Genomic DNA, 23,497 nt, shown 5'->3' with positions numbered 1-23,497 from the left:
TTGTGAGTTAAGTTTTATTTGGGGCAAAATGAAGTCTATAGTTTGGGAGACAGCATTTCAGGTAGCTCTGAGAAACAGCTCCAAAGAGTCAAGGGGAAAGTCAGAAAACAGGTGATTTTTGTGAAGGGGGAGTCCATGCAATCCAGCACTTATGTTTTGCAGAAGGTTATTGCTAGTCATGAAGGATTTTAGTGCTTTTCTAGATATGAGGAAATGTGAGAATTGGGCTCATAAAATCTTCTCCGGAAAATATCTAACCATCTGAAGACCAGTTCTGCCAGTTTTTTTTTTTTCAGTGCCTCACTCCTGATCCCCACCCTGAACTCTTTTCAGGAGATGTTGAAGCCAACACCTTCTGGAGCTCATACCTTGCAGACTGCAAGTGCCAATGGCAAGCGCCAGTTTGTGGGTGACACATAGAGTGCTTAAAACTGTGCTGGGCACATAGTATTTTTCAGTAAATCTTAATTGCTATTGATGTTGACATTGATCTTTTCAGCCATGATACTGTTGGACCTCTGTTTAATAAGACGATTGAATTGAGATCTGTAGAGGTGGAGCGTGTCCACAGTAGGACTGACCAGCTGGCAGTTATCGAGTGTGGGCCGTGGTTTATGGTTTACTCTCTGTAAATATCACTTTCTTCATCCATTAACAAAAGGTATAAAGACTACATAAGTTCTGGACAATTCCCATTTTGACATTTTATAATATGTACACAATTTAAAGTCATATAAATACAATATTAGAATGCATGCAAATGAATATAACACAAGATTATTACTGTTAGAACCCAATTAAATGGATTGTTTTAAAAGGGATTGTTAAGAATAGTGGGTTTAGTATACTTCCTTTGTGATGTCCAAGGAAGGAACTAAATGGATGAATCCTTTTTATTACCCTGGCTTGCTTTTTTATACGCAAGAAATACTAATGGATATGGTTTCTGCCTTCTACAGTTTTTCAAGTACTTTCAAGCACCTTGAAATACTTTTATTTGCCTCAAGACTCTTTCCCTTAGCATAACAGAGCTAAAAGCAATTGTTGCAAGACATAGCCTATAATTTTGTCACTTCTGCCCTGATTGAAGGGAAAAAAATCAACTGTGTTCTTACAGTGTTAGCCCTGCCTGGCTGAAAAAAGTGAAAAGGTCATTTCTCATGGTACTGAAAGGATAGTATAGTCCATCTCCAAAGAGATTTATTCTATTTTTTTCATATGCCTGTTGGCCATTTTGATTTTTTAAGCATTATTGAGGTATAGCTGATATATAAAAAGTACACTTTAAAGTATGCATCTTGATGAGTTTGGACATACGCATACACTCATGATAGCATCACCACAATCAAGGTACTCAACTTATATATCAACCTCCAAAAATTCCCCTTGGTTCTTTTTTTGGTTTTGTTTTGTTTTTATTTTTGCTTTTGTTATAAGGACACTTAGATGAGATCTATCCTCCATTAAAAAAATTTTGAAGGAAACAATTAAGCTGATACAGACCAGCTTTATATAACACCCCATGAAATAGTCTCTTTTCAGAGAACTGCAAAATGAGATGGAAGGCAAGAAGGTTTTATAAGATAAAGAGTAAAGAACAAATAATAGAAAACATCTGATTGACTGGGGCGGCATTTGTCACCTTGATAGGAGTGAAAAGGCCCAGGGTTGGCTTGGCATTTGGCATTGGCTGACCAGACATGCTGCTTTTCTGGTCGAGCAAAGCATTTACAAGGACACAAAAGTTACCCAAGTTCTGGTGTGCTGATGTGGCTTCATGTTGGACCTAGGAAGTTATTCCAACACCTAACATATTTTAAAGTGCACAGTATCATAGCGTTGACTCTAGCCCCATGTAGTGCAGTGCATCTCTAGAAAGGATTCATCTTGCATAACTGAAACTTCATACCTATCAAGCAACAACCTCCCATTCCCCTCTACCCCCAAACGCCAGAAGGTCCTAATATTTTGTCTGATCTCTGAAGCAGATTCCAAGCCTGGTTAGTACTCAGATCGCAGGGATGAATTTTAATGCAGTCTTTTCAAATATTTGTTGATGGAAATACAGCATGTTTGGATTACTAAAACATAATGTTCATTCTAAAACACTCCAAATTTCCTAACAGCGGATGGGCTGCACTTGAATAAACAGATGACAGAGATGTGATTAATATTATGTAGACTTACCTTGATTAATTTAATAATCAGTATTTGCTTGATGAATTTTAATACTGCTTCATATACATGAAATAACTAAAGAAGCTTTTATTCATGTCAGCATAATTCATAAAATATATTGAGGATTTTGAAGACAGAGATTCATAAGTCTCAGAGTATACTTGCCACTGCATAAATACATCATGTAGGGAGTCATTGGACTCACTCCAGTGTTCTTGCCTGGAGAATCCCAGGGACGGGGGAGCCTGGTGGGCTGCCGTCTATGGGGTCGCACAGAGTTGGACACGACTGAAGCGACGCAGCAGCAGCAGCAGCAGGGAATCATTGGACTATTCAGGTTCCTGTGACCTTCTTCTCAGCATAACTTGGTCTCCTTATTTTGCCCTCTTTTTTATTTCTTTGGAGGAGGAAGGATAATTACTTCAGTCATTCCTCTGCTTTTGGCTGAAGCCCAAACCAAATTAGCATTTTTGATACTTCTGACGTTACAGAATAATGGTCCTTAGGGGAAGTGATTGTGGCGAGTATGAAGAAGAAAGCTGTCTTCTCTGTCAAGAAGTACGAATACTTTATCATAATCAACACCTTTAGTAAGTCCTATTTGCTTTTTTTCATTGTGACCCAAGAGTTGAAAGATAAACTGAGGCAAATCAAAAATTTGTAAGAGTTTATTTGGAAAAAAATCAACTCAAATCAAGCAATGTCAAACCAGGAATGCATGATCAGGAGTGCTCCACCACAGGAGCCAAGGGAGAACTTCAGATACAGTGCAGAAACAAAGAAGAGAAATTGCAGTATTCAATTGATGACAGCTTAAAAAATAAAGCCTGGTTGGCTGTCCATGGTTGGTTATCCTAAGCATTTCGATTTCGCAACCTTGAGGCATTACAGGCTTAAATTTTGGTTTACTTCTATAGGTTGCTGCTGCTACTGCTGCTAAGTTGCTTCAGTTGTGTCTGACTCTGTGCAACCCCATAGATGGCAGCCCACCAGGCTCCCCCGTCCCTGGGATTCTCCAGGCAAGAACACTGGAGTGGGTTGCCATTTCCTTCTCCAATGCATGAAAGTGAAAAGTGAAAGTGAAGTCGCTCAGTCATGTCCGACTCTTAGCAACCTCATGGACTGCAGCCTACCAGGCTCCTCTGTCCATGGGATTTTCCAGGCAAGAGTACTGGAGTAGGGTACCATTCTTACCCTGGCATTAAAGCTACCTCAACTTACTGGTCTCCTTTTCTAATTAAACAAAAACCAGTTTATCTTTAAATAGAATTCTGCTGTCCTCTTTGGGCAGGGAAAGTTGTAAGCAATGGCATCTTCCTGGGTGATAGAGATTGTAATATATTTTTTCCATGACATTCAAAACCTTCAGCTAAGTGGCTGCCAACATTCTCAGCACTCAACACCAAATTTTGCCTCTTACGTGTGGTGGTGCACTTCTCAGTGTCTTTCATGTATTTCAGTGAACATTTTCCACCTGTCCTCATTTATTTATTTGCTTATTTATATTTTCAAAGGAGGCTTGCCTGCTTTCAGTGAAAAATATTTTTTTCCAATGTGTATTTTCCTATTTACTGACACTTTTAGAAAACTCTTTTAGGACTTAATTTTTGCTTTTGTTCTCTGGACTAATTCTTGTACTTTATCACACTAGCAGTTTCCTCAGTCATTTTTATTCCTATTCTTTTATCTTTTCCCATTCTTAGCTGCTAATCTACTACAATAGCTTTATAGTGCCTTAACAATATCCACTAATTCTGTCCAATTTAAGTGGTTTATATTTTCTGAAGCCATTTATATGCTTCTAATGAAAATGCTGGCATTTGATTTTATTGTCATTTTAAATATCAGACAACAATTTGAGTAGTGGAAATAAATAAAAATAAAGAGTAACCAAGTATCCAAAAAATGTAATGACTCAAATACCAATTAGATGAATAGAATAGAGATTCATTTGATAGGGAGTTGAATTTATATTAGAATTATATATCAATCACTATATTAAAAACATAGCTTTTTTGAATGCTATAGTTAATGTTGGAGATAGAGATTATAATCATCCACCATAAAAGCAAATCTATCTAAGCAAACATCTGAAGTTTTTGCTATTGCTACTGTTGTCTTAAACTTAAAACTAAAAATAATAGTTTTCCAGGCCTGTTATTTTAAGAATCAGTCTTAAAATGTTTAATATTATTTTTAAAAGAATTTTTTCATCATTAAGAACTAAATAAGCTTAGATTCCACAGTCAGAGAGAGTATCCTTGTTTTTAGAGATAAGCTAAATCAGTTCAGATATAAAATTTGGAAGCAGTCAAAATTCATGTACTGTTCGTATACTATATTTTTCATCAAAAGATCACCAGAAATTTAAGGTGATGTGCATATAAATTAATGGAGAAGGGAAAGGCTACCCAGTCCAGTATTCTGGCCTAGAGAATTCCATGGACTGTATAGTCCATGAGGTAATGAAGAGTCGGACACAACTGACCGAAATTATAGTTCCTAGTCAATTCATCTAATGGGAATTGGGGAGGTTCGTCAGTCAAAATGGAGGAATTAAAAAAAAAAATGTACAGTGTGTTCTCATTCATTCAATAAACATTTGTTGACTGAACAGAGATAGAGCAGTGGTAAAAATTCTAAGCAACCACCAACTTAAACTATACTTCCCCCTTCCAAGCTATTCAGTCATTCATTAGAAAAAATGGATTCACTCATTGTTATTAAGTAACTATTTTTTTGAACTTGACAAGAGATGAATCCTCACAATGTAAACCTCTGAGTCTCGTCTCAAAGCAATTTGATCATTCAATGGACCAGTACTGTTATATAGGTTTTTAGTCTATCCATTCTCACGGACAAACATTGAAAATGAATATTACATATGAACTGATCGAACTGCATTGAACTACATAAAGTTACTTTACACTGGTTTTAATATGCTTCAGTGATGCTTTTAAATCTCATGTCCAAAAGCCAGAGTTGGAAAGTGAAATTGCTATTGGCTTAGTGTCCTTAGTTCTCTTTGGAATCAGTGTCTCAATCTTTTTGGTTTCCCAATTAATAGATAACAACACAAATCCAAACTGTTGTGTCTGGAGAGTTGCTTAAATGTAAATTATGAATCCCTATGCTCTACTAGTTTCCTGTCTTTGTTTTTTGTTGTTGCAACATCAGTATAATCTAAGCAGAGAATTCAACTAAATTAGAATAAGTTATTTGTGCAGAAGCCAAATTATGTGTCGGTGTAGTGAGACTTCTCTAAGTCTCACTCTTGGAATTGTTAATTGAGTTTGGAGTAAAAATAGATGAAAAGAATCTTGCTAATTAGATGTGGGCACTGTCTGGAAGTTGTTGTTGAATAGGTAAAGGCGAATATGAATTTAAAAGCATCAGAATGAAAATCTCTAGAGAATTAGCATGAGGATGGTAGACATGATTTATTTTAAAAGTTTGGAAAGTTTTCAACATAAAATGACATACCTGTGCCACAGAAGAGTTATAAATAAAAGTGATAAATAATGTAAACAGCATGATTTTTATTCCAAAAAAATAATTGAAGACATATTTTGTGTCTAAATTGTTTGCCAAATCAGGGCAGGTAAATTCCCCTACCATCAGACCACAGAACTGTAGTCATGACCTAGATAAATATTTGGATTGTGTATACAGTGAATGACTTCATTACTTTTCAAAAGGCATTATAACATAATACTTAAAAACCATCCCTTTGAAAGGTATCATACCTGGATTGAAAACCTGTCTCTATCATATCCTTTTCTACAGACTTTGAATATATTACTTATTCCCCTTATGTTAATTTCCTAATTTGTAAAATAAAAATAATACGAAATATATAAGGTTACTGGGAAGATTAAATGAAATAATGTAAGAGTATATGAATTGCTTTGCATATGAAAAGTGAAAGTGAAGTTGCTCAGTCGTGTCCAACTCTTTGCAACCCCATGACTATAACCTACCAGGCTCCTCCATCCATGGGATTTTCCAGGCAAGAGTACTGGAGTGGGTTGCCATTTCCTTCTCCAGGGGATCTTCCCAACCCAGGGATCAAACTCAGGTCTCCCGCACTGCAGGCAGATGCTTTACCTTCTGAGCCACCAGGGATATGTGGCATATGATTAATTTTCAACATTCAGCAACTGTATTATTGTTAGCTCTTCTTAATTAGAAATTTAATTTCTAAACTCCTATTTCTTATTGTCTTCCTTCCTCATTCAACCTCAGAGAAACATCCTGTGCATTAACATTTTCAAAAATATGAGGGAAAAGGGGGAAAGTGACAGTTAATTTACATTGCTTTTCTGTGTCCAGTTTAAGAATTCTTTGGCATGAATAAATTCCTAGATACCCTTGGAATTACACATTGCATCTAATGTAAATCTCTTCTAAATCTAAAGCATTTAAGCACAGTGCTGCTTCAGTGCACCTGAATCACATTACCTAGGTTACAATTGTGAATGTTTTTTAATGTTTTAAGACACAATGACATTTCCTATTACTTTGTATTTATGTACTATTTCTTATAGACGTTCCTTAAGCTGCCCTTCCGTGATCCTATTCTGACCTTCCTGTGCAGTTGCCTGTGCTGTCTACTTTGTCTGCCTCCTCACACCGAGACTTGTGAATACTCTACAAGACTATGGCAATATTTCTTGTTCTTTTCTTTCTTTATTTACCCAGTGAGCTCTTCCACACCCAGGGTGCCTTTTTTAACCTTGAATCATGTAATATGAACATTAGGAAAGACTTCAAGTTCATGTGGTCTTTAATGTGGATAACTAATTTTCTTCTCCATATATACATTCTTGAGTATTTTTCCAACTCCCCATAGGTCTTTTCCATTCATACAGTCTGCTGTCATTCAACATTCCATAAATATTTCTAGAGTGCTCTCTACTTGTCAACAAGTTACTAAGAACTGGGAATAATCAATCAGATATAGTTTCTGATTTCAAGAAACTCAGTGTCAAAATGGGCAGTCACAGAAAAAACAGCCAGTCAGTCATGCTGAAGAGTGATAATTTCTTTGATATGAGTTACTGGAGAATGCTAAGGAATTTTGTAACTTAAATCACTGGGGTGCCACCCATCCCAAAGTGAGTGACATAATAGTTCAGTCACCTCAGTTCAGTTGTGTCTGACTCTTTGCGACCCCATGGACTGCAGCATGCCAGGCCTCCCTATCCATTAAACAACTCCCAGAGGTTACCCAAACTCATGTCCATAGAGTTGGTGATGCCATCCAACCATCTCATCCTCTGTCATCCCTTTCTTCTCTCACCTTCAATCTTTCCCAGCATCAGGGCCTTTTCAAATGACAGCTCTTCACAGCAAGTAGCCAAAGTATTGGGGTTTCAGCTTCAGCATCAGTCCTTCCAATGAATATTCAGGACTGATTTCCTTTAGAATAGACTGGTTGGATCTCCTAGCAATCAAAAGGACTCTCAAGAGTCTTCTTCAACACCACAGTTCAAAAGGATCAATTCTTTGGTGCTCAGTTTACTTTATAGTCCAACTCTCATATCCATACATGACTACTGGAAAAACCATAGCCTTGATTAGATGGGCTTTTGTTGGCAAAGTAATATCTATGCTTTTTAATATGCTGTCTAGGTTTGTCATAACTTTTCTTCCAAGAAGCAAGCGTCTTTTAATTCATGGCTGCAGTCATCATCTGCAGTGATTTTGGAGCCCCAAAAATAAAGTCTGTCACTATTTCCATTGTTTCCCCATCTGTTTGCCATGAAGTGATGGAACCAAATGCCATGCTCTTAGTTTTCTGAATGTTGAACTTTAAGCCAACTTTTTCACTCTCCTCTTTCACTTTCATTAAGAGGCTCTTTAGTTCTTCTTTGCTTTCTGCCATAAGGGTGGTGTCATCTGCCTTAAACCTAGGACTCATAAGATACTCTCCCTTTGAACTGAGGTTCCTTGAATATCTGAAGTTATTGATGTTTCTCCCAGCAATCTTGATTCCAGCTTGTGCTTTATCCAGCCCAGCATTTTGCATGATGTACTCTGCATATAAGTTAAATAAGAAGGGTGAGATTGTACAGCCTTGACATACTCCTATCCTGATTTGGAACCAGTGTGTTGTTCCATATGCAATTCTAACTGTTGCTTCCTCACCTGCAGATTTCTCAGAAGGCAGGTCACGTGGTCTGATATTCTCATCTCTTGAAGAATTTTCCAGTTTGTTGTGATCCACATAGTCAAAGGCTTTGGCATAGTCAATAAAGCAGAAGTAAATATTTTTCTGGAACTCTCTTGCTTTTTCAATGATCCAACAGATGTTGGCAATTTGATCTCTGGTTACTCTGCCTTTTCTAACTCCAGCTTGAACATCTGGAAGTTCATGGTTCTAGTACGGTTGAAGCCTGGCATGGAGAATTTTGAGCATTACTTTGCTAGCATTTGAGATGAGTGCAGTTGTTCAGTAGTTTGAGCATTCTTTGCCTTTCAGAATGCCTTTCTTTGGTATTTGAATGAAAACTGACCTTTTCTAAACCTGTGGCCACTGCTGAGTTTTCCAAATTTGCTGGCATATGGAGTGCAGCACTTTCACAACATCACCTTTCAGGATTTAAAATTGCTCGACTGCAATTCCATCACCTCCAGTAGCTTTGTTCATAGTGAAGCTTCCTAAGGCCCACTGGACTTCACATTCCAGAATGTCTGGCTTTAGGTGAGTGATCACACCATTGTGATTATCTGGGTCGTGAAGTTCTGTTTTGTACAGTTCTTCTATGTATTCTTGCCACCTCTTCTTAATATCTTATGCTTCTGTTAGGTTCATACCATTTCTGACCTTGAAAAGTTCCCTTGGTATCTCTAATTTTCTTGAAGAGATCTCTAGTCTTTCCCATTCTATTGTTTTCCTTTATTTTTTGCATTGATCAGCGAGGAAGTCTTGCCTATCTCTCCTTGGTATTCTTTGGAAATCTTCATTCAAATGGGTATATCTTTCCTTTTCTCCTTTGCCTTTAGCTTGTCTTCTTTTCACAGCTATTTGTAAGGCCTCCTCAGACAGCCATTTTGCTTTTTTGCGTTTCTTTTTCTTGGGGATGGTCTTGATCCCTGTCTCCTGTACAGTGTCACGAACCTCCATCCATAGTTCTTCAGGCACTCTGTCTACCTGATCTAATCCCTTAAATCTATTTCTCACTTCCACTGTATAATCATAAGGGATTTGATTTAGGTCATGCCTAATGATCTAGGGGTTTTCCCTACTGTCTTCAATTTAAGTCTCAATTTGGCAGTAAGGAGTTCATGATTTGAGCCACAGTCAGCTACCGGTCTTATTTTTGATGACTGTATAGAGCTTCTCCGTCTTTGGCTGCAAAGAATATAATCAGTCTGATTTTGGTGCTGACCATCTGGTGATGTCCATGTGTAGAGTCTTCTCTTGTGTTGTTGGAAGAGGGTGTTTGCTATGACCAGTGCGTTCTCTTGGCAAAACTCTATTAGCCTTTGCCCTGCTTCATTCTGTACTCCAAGGCCAAATTTTCCTGTTACTCCAGGTGTTTCTTGACTTCCTACCTTTGCATTCCAGTCCCCTATAATGAAAAGGACATCTTTTTTGGGTGTTAGTTCTAGAAGGTCTTGTAGGTCTTCACAGAACCATTTAACTTCAGCTTCTTCAGCATTACTGGTCAGGGCATAGGCTTGGATTACCGTGATATTGAATGGTTTTCCTTGGAAACGAACAGAGATCATTCTGTCATTTTTGAGATTGCATCCAAGTACTGCATTTTATACTCTCTTGTTGACTATAATAGCTAAGTCATAAAAGATGATGAGAGGCAGTTAAGGAGAAAAGGTATGTAAGAAAAACTCTCTTCTTCCTCCTCTGATTCTCCTTTACTCTCACACTACTATCATACTTACCAACACTTCTGACAGCAACACTTCCCCTACCAAGCAATTCACTGCAACACCAGCAGGATGTCCTAGAGTTTAACTCAGTTCTGACACTGCCAACAGTTCTGACACTGGAGGTAGCATCAGATCCTACAGGTCAAGGGCTCAGTTCCACTAGAGCACGCCCAGCCTCCTTCAGATGCCACTTGCAAGTCCAATTTGTCATTTGTGCTTCTGGCTAATTGGGTACAAATCAGAGACTCCCACTAACCCCTCCTTGGGTTCGATTAATTTGTTGGAGCAGCTCATGGAACTCAGGGAAACATTTACCTACATTTATGGCCACCTGATGCAAAGAACCAGCTCATTGGAAAAGACCTAAATGCTGGGAAAGATTGAAGGTAAAAGGAGAAGTGGGCAGCAGAGGATGAGATGGTTAGATAGCATCACTGATTCGGTGGACATGAATTTGAGCAAACTCTGGGAGTTAGTCAAGTATGGGAGAGCCTGGAGTGCTGCAGTCCATGGAGGTGCAAAGAGTCAGACACGACTTAGCAACTGAACAACATAGTAATAAAGGATACAGATTAACAACCAGATGGAAGGATACATAATGAATAAGGTCTGGGAGGGTCCTGAGTTCACGACCTTCTGTCCCTGTGGGGTTGGGATGTATCACTTTCCAGTATGTGGATATGTGCACCAACCTGGAAGTTCCCCAATCCATGTACTTTTGGGAATTTTATGAAAGCTCCATTACATAGGTATGATCAATCATTTATTGAATGAGTAATTAATCACTGATTCATTTCCCTGTTCCCTGTCTGGAGAATGGTGGGTGGAGCTAAAAGTTCCAAGCTTGTAATAATGACTTGATCCTTCTGGTGATGAGCCTCCATCCAGGAGCCCACCCAGAATCCCCCATTAGAAGAAAAGATGCTCTGAATGAGTACTGTTATCACTGAGGAATTTACAAGAGTTTTAGGATCTCTATGTGTGAGCATTCCAAATGAATATAAAAGCATACGGCCAAGGTGGCATTCTGAATATGTGTGACTGCAAGTTCTTCATCAGCTAGAACATGAAGTATGAATAAGAAGATAAAGGTGATCCTCATTATTACATTATGAATATTGACATAATAAACACTTAATGTACATCATATTTGACTAAGAACTTTACAAACACACTAAAACATAGGTATTATTATCCCTCATTTTATAGCAGAGGAACATGACCTTAAGGTTAAGAAACTTTTACAAAGTCAGACAACCTTTTCCCCCAATTAAAAGTAAATTAAAAATGAAAAAAAAAAAAATAGAGTCAGAAACCAGTAACAACTAGAAGGGCCAGGATTCCTCCTAGGCCTTTTAGGAATATTTAAGAATGCTATGCTTCTGGGAATCACCTCCCAAATAAACTACTTGTGTGCAATTATTCATCTTAGGGAGGGTCTGCTTTCAAGAAATCTTGAACTTGGAAAGAAAAGATAGTCTAGATGAAAAGATGATGTAAAGAAGTACATTTATATAATGTGTTAAGCCCAGATTTTGGCACATTTTAAGAGTTCATTAGATTGTTGGTGTTTGTTGCTGCTGTCTTAATGTTCCTTTCCTTTGCTAGAATGTAAGCTTCTTGAGGGAAGGGCTTTTCTCCCAGTGGTGTCTCATGCTTAGAACAATGATCAATGAACATTTGTTCAATGGATGAATTAATATAGTTCCAACACTTGAGAAATCCCAAAATGTGAGAATATAGAGATACAAACTACACTGTATTATTTTCTTCCAAATCACCTTTCTCTTAAGAATCACATGTTTCTGTGCACTTCTTGACACCTGAAGTTTCCAAGACATCAATTTTCAGTGATCTTTTGAAGGAATCAGTTTTCAAGATGTCGACTTTCAGCTATCTTTTGAAGACATCTTACATCATATGAAGAACTCACTAAAACATTTTTATGAATCTCAGACTTTTGTTTTCAATAATGATTTTCATTTTCTGAACCCTCTGCCTGAAAAGTTTTCTCCCAGGTATCCACATTGCTTCCTTTCTCTCATTCAGATTTATACTCAGAAAGCACCTAGTTCCTAATTGCATCCCTCCCTTGCTTTAATTGGGCTTCCCTGGTAGCTCAGACAGTAAAGCGTCTGCCTACAATGCGGGAGACCTGGGTTTGATCCCTGGGTCAGGAAGATCCCCTGGAGAAGGAAACAGCAACCCACTCCAGTATTCATGCCTGGAGAATCCCCTGGACCGAGAAGCCTGATGGGCTACAATCCATGGGGTCGCAAAGAGTCAGACACAACTGAGCGACTTCACTTCACTTGCTTTAATTTTCCCTTTACAATTATCACCATTTAAAAATGTATTCCACGTATTTTTGTTTACAGTTTCTCTCAGCCAACAAGAATGAATTAAAAGTGTTTCTGCCTTTTCCCCCTAATAATTTCCCTAACACCTGATACATCGTCAGTGAAATATCAACGAATATTTGTGAAGTGCATGAATGTCTCCAGACCATCAAGGAAAACTGTCTTTCAAAGAAAGAAGATAGAAGAGAATCTGTTGTAAAGCATACTAGGATCCTTGAAATAGTCTGATAGAAATAAAGGAATGGGGACTGGGGAATTTTCCGGACTGGAAGACAGGCCACCAAGACCAGCCATAGTCCACTGTGTGAGATCAGAGCTTATCAGAGATTGATAAGGGCCAGAAGCAACCTGACAGAGGCAAAGGGTTAAAAGAAAAAAAAAAAAAAAAACTTGGAAAGTTGCCTTGGAAATATAATGGGTTTGGGAGTGCCTAGAAGCAGAGTCAGGCTGTCAGAAGCTTAATAAGCTATCAAGAAACCCAAAGAAGGGTCAAGGCAAACCAATAAGCTGAAGAGAAACAATCACACAGATGCCTGAGTTTTAGTTGAAATACTTTAGCTTCCTGAGTCACCTGTCATTCTTTTATCTTCTTCCAGATATGTTTCCCACCGGAATATTAAACAGCCTGCAGTACTCGGAACACAAAGAGCTCATGCTCTCCTGACTACTGAAAAGTTGTCTCCTACTGTCTCTCTCATAAACTCTTAGTCATTTTTCCAAATCCCCATGTAGATATTGAGTGTGTTGTGTTGCTTTCCATGTTCCCTGTTATATTTCCAAGGACACTTTTAGTTGCAATTGAGAGAAAATCAATACAAAGTTTAAGCACAAAGACAAAATTTGGGGCTCATTTTATGGAGATGTCAGGGATAGAATTGATTTAAGAATGGCTAAAACCAGCAGTAGAAGTCATTCATCAGGGCTCCATCATTTCTACCTGCTTCTCTATGAGGAGGAACTGATGGTAAACAGTACTCTGATTATATCCCACTAGCCTACTTTCCATACTAGAAAGAGGCTCTTACCCTATAGTTCTGCAAGAAGCTTCTCTCAAGGAAGCTGCTGACTTAGACCATGTGCTCACCCATCTTCCATGGGCTCTGGCTGCCTAGTGTCTCTAGGATTAAAGTGCATGCTAAGTTGCTTCAGTCAAGTCCAACTCTTTGTGGCCCTATGAACTGTAGCCTACCAGATACCTCTGTCCATGGTATTCTCCAGGCAAGAATACTGGAGTGGGTTGCCAGGCCCTCCTTCAGGGGATCTTCTCAACCCAGGCATCAAACCAGCATCTCTTACATCTCCTGTATCAATAGGCAGGTTCTTTACCTCTAGCACCACCTGGAAAGTCCAGGATGAGAGCTGAGAAGGAAAATTCCCCGGTGAAAATGTAAGATGTCTTCACCAAGAGAAATATGAATGAATTCCGGGCATTTAAAAACAAATGTCAACAAACACTTGACAAATCATGGTTTATCAGTTAAAAGGATTGTGGAAAGACTCTTGACCAGAGTGTCATGGGCCTTCAGTGGATTGATATGCGTAAAAATGCGTGCAGAGTTCTGCCTACAGGTGCCTCTCTTCAGGGAGGGGTCCATAACTTCAATGAAGTACAGGGAAGCCCGGGGTGGGCAGACAACAGTACTTGGAAAAGAAATGCTTCCTACCCACCCTCACCCACTGTTAACTTCCCCTGACTTATCAGAGCCCAAATGCAAAGCCATGCAAGACAATGTGATAGAGTAGAAAACCTAAAGATAAGGACTTTTATTTGATTCCTTAGTTCTCATTAAGTTCTCTTTGTCTCAATTTAATCACTTGCTAAATGTGGGTCTTAAGACCTAACTTGCAGATGAAAATAGTTTAACATGGTGGGTTCCCAGTACATTCTTGCAGTTACATAGCAACTGAGTAAGCTACAGAGATTCCCCAGAAATGACTCCTCTTGCCCACCACACCACCCTATTTGCAGTAGGGTTAGCAGTTTAGCAATGAGGGATTCAGTCCCTCTTTGGTATTCCAGGCAAGTCACTTGCACCCTCCCTTCAAGAGCATCCACTGTCAGTACAGCCAGAGAATCAGTCGCTTTCATTCCACTTGTTATTTGTGAACTACTTCCCAAGCCACCTTCTGCATTCGTTTGTGAAGTCAGCCGGGAGAATTTCCTAAGGAGGCCTGTGCTACCTTCAGCTACAGATTTCTAGGTGACCTTCTCTGCCCCTTTGAACACACACAGAAGAGCGAGCCCTACCCCCAAAGCAGTATTCACAGGAGAGAACCTCTCACTTTCCCCAGTGTGAAAGGAAGAATCAAGCTTATTAACACCTACAATTAAATCAGAGGCTGGAGCTTTGCTTTCAGAACTACTTAGGATAATTTGTTGTTGGGCAAAAATAGAACAGAATATAACCATATTAGAATGATAGAGAATATAGAGGATTTTGCATCAGTTCTCCAGTTTCAGAAATCTAATTTGTGAGAATGATTTTAGAAAAAGCAGAGTTTGCACATTAATGGCTGAAAAGTTTGTCTTTCTTGGAATTATCATGGGTATATGTTATGAAAAACTGGAAGTTTGCAATTTTTAACATAGTGGCACAACCATATTGGCGTAAGTTTTCTATATGAATTTGACATTTTGACTTCTTTAGTTAAGGTTATTAATTAATCCTTTCACTGAGTCATTTCAGTAAATCTTTACAGATGACCACTTTATTTTAGGCACTAGGGTATATTTGATATTTATCTGAATTACTATACAAATGTAAGTTATTCTGTAAAGTGAGAAATTTATTTAAAAGGTCTCTCTTCACTTCTGAGTAAATTAAATAATGGAAGAAAATGCAAAGAATTTTTAAATTAGTTGTTACCTTTGCCTTAACATTATTTGTTAAGTCATGAATGTTATCTGGGATTCCCTGGTAGCTTAGATGATAAATAATCTGCCTGCAATGCAGGAGACTCTAGTTCGATCCCTGGACAAGGGAATGCTACCCACTCCAGTATTCTTTCTTGGAGAATTCCATGGACAGAGGAACTTGGTGGTCTATAGTCCATTGAGTTGCAAAGAGTTGGACATGACTGAGCAACTAACACTGGTGCTGGATGTTGTCTTAGTGAGATTTCAATATACAATTCTTTAATTTTTAAAATTCATAATAAAGTTTTATTATGTACTGTTAGTACTATAGTATTATTGCTTTCTGCAAGAGACAAGATGTTAAGAATGTAATATAAAAATGGTATATTCAGAGACTATTTCACTCCTGTTTTTCCTTTGATGTAATTCATTTCTATGCCAACATGAGAGGAATGTCCCTGAAGATTCTCAAGCACTCTAAATCTTTATCTATGGTTATTTCTGAATAAGTTAGATCTATATTCTTTGGTTTTCCATACCCATTCATTTTTTAATTCAACATTTATATTGAATCCCTGCACATACTAATGTGATGTGCTGCTTCATTTGAAAATGTTGTTTTCAATAAGGTATTCCTTTGAAAATTATTTTCCCATGAGATGTCATTAGGACTTCTGCTAGCTAAATAAACAAGCAAAGTGAGTAAGTAAATAAAGGAATAAAATATTAGATTTTAATGAGTAAGAGGCACACTGAAATAAACACAGATATATTATAAAACATATAATGGTTAGGTACACTTTCCCGGAGGAGCATGTTTTTCTGCTGAGTTTTGAAATATGATTGTGTCAGGTGTACTCTGAGCTGGGGAAGAATGCTTCAGATGGGAAGATGAGCAAGTCCCTCAGTTCTGAGTGAGAAAGAGTCCAGTCTACTTGAGGGACTGAAAGGAAGCCATTGTATTCAAAAGGATCCTGAAGGTCAAGAAGTTTAAAATTATGCTAAATAGGGAAAAATAGAGAGGTTGTTTGGAAAGCTAAAGAGAGACACAATATAGCTTAAATTTAGAAGATGACTCTGGCTACTTTGTGGAGGATAGGTTGTAGGTGGGCAAGAATGGTATTTTTAGGGAACCAATTATTTGGTGATCACAGTACTGCAAGAGAGATGCACCTTTTCAGAGTTGTTCTTCATTATGTTGATATGCCCTTAAGAAATGTGTTGAACTGCTGGAGGTCATATGCACAATCACTTTTTCTCAAGAATACACTGCTGGCATATAAGCAGCAGAGGCAGACAGTAGGACAAATGACCAGTCTCTTGATGTATTTTGTTTATTGGATAATTATTTGTCTATGTGACATGTTCATCTTATAATTTCAACATATAAGTTTAATATGATTCCATATTTATCGTGTACTGAATACTATGGACATTAATTTCCTCTAGAACCAATACTGACTCAATATCTGAGTTGACATTATAATAAAACTTGCTAAGAAATGACTAATTTGTGGTATTGATATAATGTAAAGTACTTTTGAAATAATATGCATAAATAGCAAATATATTTTAAAACACCATTTTAAAATGCTAGAACATGATCTTCCACTCTGTACATTAAGATCACTTAAACTGCAACTATCTGAGAATCTGTTTCTTAGTTCAAAGTATCATGTGTATCAAACTGAGCTAAGGTTTTACAAGAATTAATTGCCTTCTGAGAATTCTTTTTGTAAATTAACTATATTTGGACTAGATCTACTAAGATAATGACTGTTAAAATAATGACAGTGAGACCAATTTAACTCTAAGTGCTTATGGTAGTGGTACAAAATTAAGTCCAGCTTACTTATTTGCTTGTTTTAAAGCTGCAGATGTACTGTCTCTTAGGGAAGATGAATGTGCTCATAATTGGTCTTCAGTATTCAGTCTTATTTTTTTTTATACTTTAAGGATTCAGACTAAAACAAATTTTATTGCATTTCATAAACTAAGAAGTAATTTCAGAGTTAAAAACTCATGGATCCTACCACTTTAGAAACATTTCAAACTTGATAGATACATTTTCCAACTAGAAAATATTTTAAGTAAATTTTACAATGCATAAATATTATAATATTTTTTAAAATGCTAATCTAAATTTTAGAAATATTTATGAAATAATGAGTACAATTTAACGGTTATTTTATGGTTATTTGTTTGTGTTCACTAGTTCTTAACCACATTCAAGTAAGCTCAATTTTTGTATACTTCATGTTGGTATTTTAGATTTTAAAGGCACGATGGTTTTATTTTGCAGATTGTGGCCTTGCGTGAACAAAATGTTCATATACAAAGAAAAATGGTATCAAGTGAGGGGTCCACAGAATCTGAACATCTTGAAGGGATGGAACCTGGCCAGAAAGTCCATGAAAAGGTATCATGCATATGACATGCTCTTACATGCAAATGTGTACTTGCTATACCGTTTGACAGGAATATGAAATATCTGTGTAATTCTTGTAATAAACACTATGTTTTGACTTGGTCAAAAGTGCCTTATGATTTCCCTTATTAATTGCTCATAGTCTGATTTTCTCAAACATATTATGTGTGTGGATTTGCACATATATATATATTTATGCGCATAAATATAAATCAAATATACTTGTTATTAACTTGATTCTCTTAAGAATTTAATTATATATCTGACTGAACAGATCTATAATTGAATAAATATGTCTGTGTGTATATATATATATTAGTAATACATATACAGGACTGTTTAAAGTAAAATAAGTTTGATTTATAACTGGTTCTATGTATAATTGGTGACTTATCTGTGGCCTATCACTGCAAAAAATGTTGATAATATCTTATTTGACTTTTCATTTTCCATGTGTTTGATGCTAGAGGTACTCTAGCAGTACCTCTGTTAATGAGAAATTACATGAAAGGATATATGAAGTCATCCAACTTTTGCTATTTTTTTAGAAGGAATTGATTTTCCTTGTGGGTGGGGCATAGACCAAGGTCGAGGAAACTAACAGTCTCTTCTGGCGCCTTTCTGCACTCTTCTGTGCTGAACCACTTGTTCCCAGCCCAAGAGAAAGAAGGTCAGATGCTGGTAGATCTGGAATCACATGAATATTAAATATGGGTATTTGTACATCCTGCACGTGAGGCTTGGACCATCTCCTGGGTGTTTGCAAGTTATAGCTTTGGATGGCTGAGCTCCTTAATCATCAAGAGCTCATGAAGCAGGTATCTAAACTGGTATCATTGTGAATATCAAGAGGTTTTGAAACATAGAGATTAAGAAGTAAGTGACTGGACCACAGTACAAATAGTCCTAGACCTTTGTTGTTCAGTCACTAGGTCATGTCCAACTCATTGAGACTTCACGGACTGTAGCCCGCCAGGCTCCTGTCCATGGTATTTTCCAGGCAAGAATACTGGAGTGAGTTGCCATATCCTTTTCCAAGGGATCTTCCCAACCCAGGGATCAAGCTTGCATCTCTGCATCTCCTACATTGCAGGTGGATTCTTTACTGCTGAGCCACCAGGGAAGCCCTAGACTTCTTACCATAAAATAAATTGCACATTTCCTCATTTGTCCAGTTGAAACAAGTGAAGGGGCTTCTTATGTTTCCTCCTTTAAGTGTTAAAGCAAAAGAAGTCAAGTAAATCAAACTAGTTTCCCAGGAAGGCCATCAATTCTGATGGCTGAGACGCAAACAACTCTTCATTAAAGGCCTTAGTATTTTAGCCTTTATCCATGTATTTTATAGAAATCTTAAGCTAGGTATTAAAAATAAGCTATAATCTGACAGCCAGATTTCATGAACTATATTTCAAATTTGAGTAAAACTTATTTCTCTTTTCTTTAGATAACTTAACTGACATTAACTCAGTAAATAAACCACCAAGCTCTTAAGAATAAGGCATCTACATGAAATATTCAGTTTAGGAAACTAGCATGTCATTTTTCTATTACTGTTTCAGTTTAATTATGTCATCAGTGATACAGTGATATATCTTTTCTCAGAGAATTACATAATCACACTGTTTTGAATGTGAAAATGAACTTTATGGTCATTTAGTCTTTTTCTTAGAAATCTTCAAAATATAACGATGCCACATTATGCTAATCCAAAGTCAAATTAAAAAAATATGCTTTCAAAGGTATAAAAAGTTTAAGACCGTATCTATTTGCTAACAAACCATTTTGTGCTTAAAGCATTTCTTTAATACTTCTGGGGAGTGAGCAGTACTCATACATGTATTTTGTTTTCAAATTTATTTCTTTGAAATATAAACCCTAAATATTCAGGCATTATAGAATGTAAGACAATTGATGTCAGATTAATTACCTAATTACAGAATTAGAATGAGAACCTACAAATAAATGATGTTTGTCTCTGTTGGACTCAAAAGATAGTGGTGTATATGTGGAGGATTCTGAGTATTTTAAAACCCAAAGAACTTGTTTTTAACGATCTTTGCCTTCTAGTTCTGGGTGAAGGCTTTTCAGCCAGTGCAGAAGAGAAACTCTGTGCCATTGCTAACTCACTCTTTTTAAAAGGGTGTAAAGAATGGATGTAAATGGATTAAAGATTTTTAAATATTGTAATTAACAGTATTCTGTTTTTCAATTTCCCTGAATTGTAGGAAGAGTGATTGCCAAATGCTCAGAGTAGTGATATACTAGGGTATTTCCAAATATCATGTACCTATCCTGAAACATAATCCTAAAATAAGTATTATTTTATCATCCTTATATAAACACTTAAATTATATAGATGAACATTATAAATCTTTTCAAAAGTATCCCTTCTAACAGGATTATTTAAAGTGTGTTAATACCATTGAATAACAAGTGTTATAAGGTTGTAATTTAATTCCTTACACTTAATTTTTCTATAAGGAGTATTTAGAAAGTATGTTAAAGCAAAGGAAAAGAGATTATTTGGGGGAGTGTCTGTGTAATGAAGGTTATCAGTGTAGGATGACTGGAGTATTCGTGTATAAATTGCAAAGTGGTTGTTGGGAAGGAAAACACAAAACTATTACTAGGTGCTGTGGAACTGTCAGAAAGTGGCTGGTAAATCCTAGTCACAAGGATTACTCTTTGTTTAGGGCAGTAAAGTTATTTAAATTACATGGTCAGAGTGGGTTATTAGCCAAGAGGAGATGTTTTACGTCAGTGGCTTGAACACTCTGTTGACAAAATAGTTGATAAAAATAGTCTTACAAAGCACACTCTGAAACAGGCCTATTACTCATAGAAAAGTTGTGTAATTATTACCAACATGTAAAAAATAAAAATGAAAAGAAAAAATAAGTTTAACTGAAACAAGTCTGTTTCTTTATGCCACACATTTAATCAGTTGTTCTAGAAGAACATAAATATCCACAGGATAATAACAATTTTTCAGAACACTAAATTTTGCCTCATTAAAAGTTCAGACTAGGACCAATAAGTTTCTTCCTGTTGCTTTCTACAGGGGAGTTAATGTGTGGAAAAAACTTAGTAAACACACTGCTCTGGTAAAAGAGGTAATAATGCTCCTGACTTATAACTCTACTTGCAATTATTTTTTTCAGCTGAAAATGTTTGCTAAGTAGAATGTTAGACAGTGATTGAGATTCAGAGGACATAGTCACTAAATTTTGCAGGAGTAAAAATAATCTGCCCAAATTAATATTGCAAAACGTGATGAATAAAGTGATGTCAAAAATGATAATAGATTTTAAAGGAGAGATGCATCAGTTGTGATAGGAGGTGTCAGTGAGGCAGCATGGAATAGTAATTTGGTTGAAGTCAGTAAACCCGGATTCAAATCCCATCTGTGCCATTTAAATAGTAGCTGGGTGTCCTTAATGCTACAACCTCCCTGAGCATCAGTTACAAGTAACTAGTCATGCCTTCGGAGAAGGCAATGGCACCCCACTCCAGTACTCTTGCCTGGAAAATCCCATGGATGGAGGAGCCTGGTAGGCTGCAGTCCATGGGGTCACTAAAAGTCGGACATGACTCATCGACTTTACTTTCACTTTTCACTTTCATGCATTGGAGAAGGAAATGGCAGCCGACTCCAGTGTTCTTCCCTGGAGAATCCCAGGGACGGGGGAGCCTGGTGGGCTGCCATCTATGAGGTCACACAGAATCAGACACGACTGAAGCGACTTAGCAGCAGCAGCAGCAGCAGCAGTCATGCCTTGCTTGTAACTTCGTTGTTAGGAAAACAAGCAATGGATAAGCACTACGGTCATTATATTTATTAATACCGGGTTCTCATGGTCATTGATTTTTCAGTAAATTTTTAGTGGTGAACTTACTGAAGTGCTCAGAAATAGGTTCTGTTCTGGGTGGTTGGAATGCTAATGAATAGGGCAGAGGTAAGTAAAATAAGTACGTACACATAAAGGGAAATGAATGTGATCACGGGGCAGGTGCAAGGTCGATGTGAAGGTTGCTAAGTAGGCAGGGCACTGAATGGTTTCTCAAGGGGTGGTGTTTGAACTGGAACCTGAAAGAGCACAGGGAGTCTGTGGAAAAGCGTCAAGAGTTCTTGAAACGAAGGCAACGCTAAGTGCACATGCTCCAACAGTGGGAAAGAACTTCTTGGGCATATTCTTGGGAAAAAAGGAGCCTAGTTGTCAGGAGAGGGAGAAGCAGGGGACACGGCACACAGGGGCAGGGTGTGTGCCAGACAGTCTTGTTGGCTGCAATTAGAAGTCCAGTTTTATTTTCAGAGAAATGGGAAGGATTTTAAACGTGGAAGCATCTTGATTAGGTATTTTTTAACAAATCATTTGTACTACATCGTTATATCCATTTATCATTTTTTCTCATATCAGACTTCTGAACCTGTGAGAGATTTTTTTCCCTTTTCTTAATTTTATAGCCAATGAAATTGAGGTCTGCTTAGGTTGAGTGACTTATTTGTCCAGAGTAGGACCAGAACTTTGGTCTTCTCACCTCCTCTGTGCTCTCATGTTCCTTCATGCCAGGATGCTTTCTCTAGGTGTTATATTGGTTTCTGGAAAGTCATTCTAATCCAATATTATTTTTTTCTGAACTTTTAGTCTTTCATAATTACACATATGTCCTTTTTTTCTAGAATTATTTTAGTCTATTTAAGAGTATGCTTTTAAAAAATTTCTTCCATTTTTTCTTCCCCCAAATCTCCCAGTTATATCCCTTTTTACTCTGAACAGGTGCTTGAAGACAGTGGCATTTACAAATGTTGATTGCTATGAATATGGTTTTTAAACCTAGGCAAGAGGGGTCCACAGTTGAGCGGGGTCTTTCTCTGCCCCCCGTGCCCCTCTCTGAGGATGGGCACAGGGAGAAGTTGCAGAGGTGTGAGTCACAGCAGCACCTCTTCTTGACAACCTGCCAAGTTCCTAGCAGCCCAAACTTTCAGATCAAACAGACCTTACCCTCCAGAGCCTTTGTGAGTTTCTTCCTAGGAACAACGTCTGTCTCTGCCCACACTCCAGTGGACCTCAGAAGAAGCTAAGGGACACGTATTTTTAGAAGCACTGTTTATGCAGATAAAGCAGACCAGGATTCTGGAAGGAGCTGAGGCTGGGAAGAGAAGCAGGCTACAGTCTAGGGCATATCTGGGTAACTAAGCTCTGCTGTGGAACTTCATTAGAATTATTCATTAAATCTAGCCTAAAAGTCAGTGTGAAAGGCATTTCAAGGAAGATAGTAGGATGATTTTTTTATTTGACTGTCATATTTGGATTTATGGCATGTAAGCCTCTCTGTTCTTTTGCCTTGGGATCCACAAGCAGTAAGGACCCGCCTGTCTGCTCCCCGCTGTAAAAAATGTAATTCAGTTGCAACATTTTACTACGCACTTCTGTGTTCATATGTATGTATGTATATATCTGTGTGTGTGTGTGTGTGTGTGAAACTGAAGTCTCACAAACCAGTAGTTACACTTGACACAATACATTTTGATGTTTGTTGTTCATTAGTGACTAAGAGATTACTGTGGTTCTTCTCAGAGCTCAGGGTGAAGTGGGTGGCTGATCTTTCAAGTGATCACACAACGCATCCTTGGCACGTCATAGGAGATCCTTTCCCAACTGGCTGACCTCTTCTCACCTTTCAAGCTTCTCTGCTTGTCACCCCACTTTGCACTTAGGTACTCTTAGTGAACCAAGCTGGTGCTTCCCTTTCCAACAGCGCTGCTCTCATTATTCA

General features: G+C 37.6%; 1 protein-coding gene across 20 annotated transcripts in view; it reads left to right on the top strand.

Moving 5' to 3' along the window:
- PPFIA2 (PTPRF interacting protein alpha 2) overlaps positions 1 to 23,497 on the top strand; it is a 501,225-nt gene that overhangs the window by 331,451 nt on the left and 146,277 nt on the right. For all 20 annotated transcript variants that reach the window (XR_011566513.1, XM_070788874.1, XM_070788862.1 and 17 more), the window contains one exon: positions 17,594 to 17,710. Coding sequence is in view for 19 of the 20 variants with exons in the window: in XM_070788874.1 (XP_070644975.1) it covers positions 17,594 to 17,710 (117 nt within the window). In the remaining variant the exon portion in view is untranslated. The remainder of the gene's footprint in view (positions 1 to 17,593; positions 17,711 to 23,497) is intronic.

This window comes from Bos indicus, chromosome 5 (genome assembly GCF_029378745.1).
Source record: "Bos indicus isolate NIAB-ARS_2022 breed Sahiwal x Tharparkar chromosome 5, NIAB-ARS_B.indTharparkar_mat_pri_1.0, whole genome shotgun sequence".
In the NCBI taxonomy this organism is placed as follows: Eukaryota; Metazoa; Chordata; class Mammalia; order Artiodactyla; family Bovidae; genus Bos; species Bos indicus.
Note: the sequence above shows the minus strand (reverse complement) of the source record. Positions and strands in the feature narration are given on the sequence as shown.